Consider the following 5,948-nt stretch of genomic DNA (forward strand, 5'->3'; position numbering starts at 1 on the left):
CACTCAGATATGGTTCTCCTCTGGGTAGGTTTGTCGGTTATGACAATCCATTGAGGTATTTCTGATAAGCACTCAGTCCCACCTAAAATTACATTATAAGCTCAGTTGATCACAATGATTGATCAAAATATTATTTCTGTTAAGCACAATGACCAGATAAAATTGATCAAGAAAAAATATATCGTTTAAGCATAAACAATGAAAGGAATGATGCGACAACGATCAGATTATTCGATATGCGAGAGAAATGAATGAAGATATGTAAGAACGAGTTTACAGATTCTGATATTAAAAAAAATTGAATGTACATCAATCAACGTAAAAAAATATCAGAAAACAAATCTGAATACAAACGAGCGTCAAACGTTTCACTTTATTGATAAGAAAAACGTAAAAAGAGACATTTAGTACAATAGGCCTAATCACCTATTTATTCTAGAAAGCTAATTAGAAGATAACTATCTAACGAGACTTTTTAGGTAATCTTTTATTAACAGATAATGTTTATCTAAACTGTTGATAAGCTTTAATATTAAGATAAACTTGAAATGTAGGTGTCGACTTGTCATCTCCAATGTTTTCCATGGTATGATGAATCAACCTTATCTTTAAATCTTCATCGTATGTCTCTGGATGAATTGCTGAATAATTCTCTAAGTGTTGTTGACCAGAGGGGCGATGAAGATGCTCTTTCCATCGCATCCCTGGTCGTCCATCGTCCCTCTGGTTATTCTCCAGACTTGGCCAATTCTGCCTTGATGTCTTCATCGGTCTTCTGGTTCTTCATCACTTTTTGGTTTTCATTACTTTTTCACTTTATGAATTATGGGACTTAACAATCTCCCCCTAAGTAATGAAAGAACAAACATAGACTAATCTAGAAACAATTGTGACTAATCTAATAGAAAAACATCAAATTCCAAATTTTCATTGGATGATGAAATTCTTACAATACTGGAATCAAAAGACATCATTTTAAGGCGCAAGTTTATAACTCATCATGATTTACCTTGAAATATATCTCTGAAGCGCAGAAGCAGTCTTCGATAGCCGATGACTGTCGATATCTCGTGGATGAGTTGACTCCCTTCTTCTCTTGGCACGTGATTTCTACCCAGTCTTTCTCTGATGACTTTCTGAAACCATTCAAGTGTATCCGATGAATACTTGAATGCCTCAGTTAGTCTGAATAATTTCTTTTCCCCGAACTCATTCTTGTAAACAAGTCCAAGTTCGGGTTGAGTTAAGACTGAGGCAGATCTTTTCTCCTGCAGGCCTTGGAAGTCTTCGTTTGGTGGAGCGCAGGAAAGTCTTTCGATGCCTAAGCAAAGAGCAATTTTGAAATCACTCTTTGCTCGATGGTTTACCAGGGTCTCCATTGTTTTTACAACCGCTCTGTTCGCCATTCCAAACCTGATGACGTGTTCTTGCCTTTGAGCCATGTATGCTGATAACTCTTATTTTTAAGAGTTATTTCCTATTTATTTCCTCCCTTTTTGCTATTTTTAAATACCCAATTTTCTTTTTTTGTCTTTTATTCCAAAAAGTTTTAAAAAGATGTTGAAACACAAAGGAAGAGATATTATTCCAAAAATTTGTATTTTTCTGACAGCTCTGCCCGTTGTGGCACCACTGTGGGAAGTCTTCCAGCCTTGCTAAACCTTCTTGGGAAACGTGCAGCTTAAAGATTCCTCCAGATATTTTCCTCCAGCTGTTATGAGTTGTCTTCCTTATTGTATTTTATTTTCTTTTATATTTTTTTAACCTAGTACTAATTACCCTTGGGTAATGATTGGGTGTCCTTCACCCCTTTTGTCTTTCCCCTATTTAAAGAAGCTTGGGAGAGCCATTTTGAAGTGTGCCAAGGTGTGCCAAACACCAACAAAACACCATTTTGTAGACATTACTCTCTAATACGTTTAATCTCTTTTAGTAATTAATATTATAAATGTTTTTTAATTTTATGTCTTTAATTTCTTGTCTTTAATTTTATGTCTTTAATTTCTTGTCTTTAGTTTCTAGTATTTTACTTCCTGATACTCGTAATTTAGTTTTACATTAATGCAATTTATATTTCAGTATTATTTTATGTCTTTAATTATGTATAGCTAAATTACTTGTATGGGTGTGGGTGTGAGTTTAACTTAGGATGTTTTTATAATATTTGGGTGTTTTTATCTTTTATCACTTCGTAACTTGGTCACTTGAAACGATGCTTAAAATGCGGATAAGCTGATCACTTTGAAGTGTTAATATTAGATCTTAGACCCAGAGATGGGCGGATCCGAAATACGGCTTAAATGATGCACAATGAACTCGAGAGGGTCTTTGAATAATTACGGGAGACACGAATTTTGCATGCATCTAGCTAGGGGTTAAGCTACAAGTATTTTCATCACAAAGAGATTTGGGTGAAATTTGCATTCCTTTTACTTTTTAGCTAGATCGGCAAGTCTCGAAGTGGTAAACGTAAAAACCTTATGGACTTTTATAAGGTCCGGTTATAAAAGTTCACTTTCGAGAGATTGGAACTTTTATAAACAACTCGTAAAAGTCTAACCATTTTATTATTATTTTTATCTTAAGCAACACTTGCACCCATGCCCATCATTTAATATTAAAAGTTTATTGTGTTAATTAGCTAGTTGGTCCTATTTCAGTCTTTTTATAAACAAAAATCCAAAGTTATTTTACATCTCGAAACTTGTGCAAGAAGTTCATGAAAAATCTCTAAATCTCAATCATCCATTCTCTATGGGAACGATCTCGGTACTTTGTACCATTTTACCACTTGCAAGCGATCATAGTGTCAGCGTGCACTTGCATCGCCACTGTGCGGACATTCTTCCCACTAGGAAAACATGAACGATCCTAGCCTGTCAAGTTTTTGCTGATGATAAAAATAGAGGCATACGGGACTACGCAACCCCCGAATTCGGTCAGTTGGCCGCGGGAATTAGTAGGCCCGAAATGACAGCCACAACTTTTGAACCAAAACCCATAATGTTCCAAATGATTTCTACAATGGGTCAGTTTGGGGGATTATCGTCGGAAGATCCGCACTCTCATTTAAAATCTTTTATCGAAATGACGGATCATTTTAAATTCCCGGAGTTACACAAGAAGCCTTACGCTTAACGCTTTTCCTTTACACATTGAAGGATAGAGCTAGAGTATGGCTAAATTCTCAACCACCGAACTCGATCCTAACTTGGAATGATTTGGCGGAAAAATTTCTGAAAAAATACTTTCCTCAGACGAGGAATGTAAAAATTAGAAATGAAATTATGACGTTTCGACAAGAAGAAGATGAAGCGGTTTCGGATGCATGGGAGAGATTTAAGGACCTTCTACGGAAATGTCCTCACCACGGAATCCCTCATTGCATTCAATTAGAGAAATTTTATAATGGCCTCTCTAGTTCCGCTAAAATTATTCTTGACGCAACGACCGGTGGTGCGTTCACAGCTAAGACTTACAACGAAGGACATGACATTCTGGAACGAATTTCAAATAATAATACAGAATGGTCAAATCCTCGTGCTGTTGTTTCTAAGTCTACTTCAGGTATCCATGAAATTGATGTCATCTCTGCTTTAAATGTTCAAATTGTAGCTTTAACTAATTTGGTTAAAAACAATTTACGTTTGAATGGAGAGAATAATCAAGTTCAATCCATTATGTCCAACCCACCTATGTCTGAATCTTGTGTCTTTTGCGGTGAGTGCCATTCTTATGAGAACTACCCCGGAAACCCCGTCTCGGTGAATTATGTCTGGAGTCATGCTAGAAATAGCCCATTTTCTCCCACATACAATTCAAATTGGAGGAATCACCCCAATTTTTCTTGGGCCGGAAATCCTGCACTTCAACCCCCCGGGGTTACTCAAGTCCAAAATAGACCACAAAATCCCCCAGGATATGGGCAAGGTGCTTCGCACAATTACCAAAATGGATAATCCTCACACTCATACATGCCTAGGCAAAATGCATCGGACGGTAATGGTTCACTCGAATCATTACTTAAAGGTTTTATAAACCAAACCAATGCAACGTTAAGGAGTTTCGAAACCTAACTCGGCCAATTTGCTGCGGATCTCAATGGTAGACCTTTAGGAACTTTGCCTAGTGACACGGAAATCCCTAAGGGTAAAGAACATATCAAAGCCGTGACCGTGTTGAGTAAGGAGAGTTCAAAAGTCAATGATGATATATGTGAAACCGTTGAAGAACCGACATATCAAAACGAGGTTTCACATTCTTTTGATATGTCAATTTTTCCAATTTTGAGTCCTTCCACGGAAGAATCTCAAAAAAATGTTTCTATCCAGAAAACAGTCCCTGTTTCTGTCCAGAAAACAGTCCCTGCTTCAACTTCCAGTAATGTGCAGCTCTCTGTTGGAAAACCAGGCAGTGGGAAGATTGTGCCTACTGTCCAACCGACCAGATTTGTTCAACCAGCTCCAGATTTGCAGAATTTACCTTTTCCATAAAGAATAAAAAGCAAAAGTGTGGATGAGCAGTTTAAGAAGTTTTTGGACATCTTTAAACAACTCCACATTAACATACCATTGGTAGAAGCTCTCGAGCAAATGCCAAGTTATGTTAAATTTTTAAAAGACATTTTGCATAAAAAGAGGAGGTTGAACGAATTTGAAATGGTTGTTTTGACCAAAGAATGTAGTGCGCTCCTTACTTGTAAAAATCCTCCCAAATTAAAAGACCCGGGAAGTTTTACCATCCCGTGTTCGATAGGAGGAAAGGAAGTAGGCCACACCCTATGTGATTTGGGGGCAAGCTTTAATCTTATGCCATTGTCAGTTTTTAACAAGCTAGGAATAGGTGAAGTCCGTCCAACGACCGTGACTTTACAATTGGCCGATAGATCCATTGAGAATCCCAAAGGTAAAATTGAGGATATTTTGGTCCAAGTCGATAAATTTATTTTTCCGGCCGATTTTCTAGTTTTGGACTATGAAGCTGACAAGAATGTCCCCATCATCTTAGAACGACCTTTTCTTGCAACCGGGAGAACCTTAATTGATGTTCAAAAGGGGGAGTTGACCATGAGAGTTAGTGATCAAGAAGTTAAATTTAATGTGTTTAATTCTCTTAAGTTTCATGGAGAGGTAGGCGATTGTTCAGTCATATCTGCTTTAGGTGAAGATCTAGAAATAAGTTTTATTGACTTTCCCTACAAAAATCACATTGGGAAAAATCTTGAGGATATTTTGGAAGAAAATGATGAGTTGGAAGATTTGGAAGATTTAGCGGCATTTGAGCAACTTGACTTTAAGGATAGAATTGTCCAACCACCATCCATAGAAAAAGCCCCCGATTTGGAGTTAAAACCATTACCTAGTCACCTTAAGTATGTTTATCTTATGGAGTAGGAAAAATTACCCGTAATTTTTTCTTCGAAATTAAGTAATGAGCAAGAATTGAGGTTGATAGAGGTATTAAAAGCTCACAAAAGAGCCATAGGTTGGACCATCGCAGATATTAGAGGAATTAGTCCCTCCATTTGCCAACATAAAATTATCTTGGAAGAAAATAGAGTTGGCAAGGTGAAACCGCAAAGGAGACTAAATCCCATTATGAAAGAAGTTGTGAAGAAAGAAATCTTGAAGTGGTTAGACGCGGGTATTATTTATCCCATTTCCAGTAGCGGATGGGTGAGTCCGGTGCAATGTGTACCGAAGAAAGGTGAAACTACGGTTATCACCAACGAAAAAAACAAGCTCATCCCTACTAGGACCGTCACCGGATGGCGGATTTGTATGGACTATAGGCAATTGAATCTAGCAACCAAAAAGGACCATTTTCCTTTGCCCTTTATTGACCAAATGCTAGATCGATTGGTCGGAAAAGAATATTATTGCTTTTTGGACGGTTACTCGGGTTACAACCAAATTCACATAGCACCCGAAGACCAAGAGAAGACAACT

General features: G+C 37.4%; 1 protein-coding gene and 1 non-coding gene across 2 annotated transcripts; one reads left to right on the forward strand and one right to left on the reverse strand.

Moving 5' to 3' along the window:
• Positions 1-3,269: 3,269 nt before the first annotated feature.
• Positions 3,270-3,376, reverse strand: LOC112520572. The gene has a single exon (XR_003070043.1). It is a non-coding gene; the product is annotated as a small nucleolar RNA R71 (small nucleolar RNA).
• Positions 3,377-4,658: 1,282 nt separating this feature from the next.
• LOC112519991 lies at positions 4,659-5,393 on the forward strand. The gene has a single exon (XM_025128297.1). The coding sequence runs from the start codon at positions 4,659-4,661 to the stop codon at positions 5,391-5,393; it is 735 nt and encodes a 244-aa protein (XP_024984065.1).
• Positions 5,394-5,948: the final 555 nt, after the last annotated feature.

Source organism: Cynara cardunculus (genome assembly GCF_001531365.2).
Source record: "Cynara cardunculus var. scolymus isolate 2C chromosome LG 10, CcrdV1, whole genome shotgun sequence".
Classification (NCBI taxonomy): domain Eukaryota; kingdom Viridiplantae; phylum Streptophyta; class Magnoliopsida; order Asterales; family Asteraceae; genus Cynara; species Cynara cardunculus.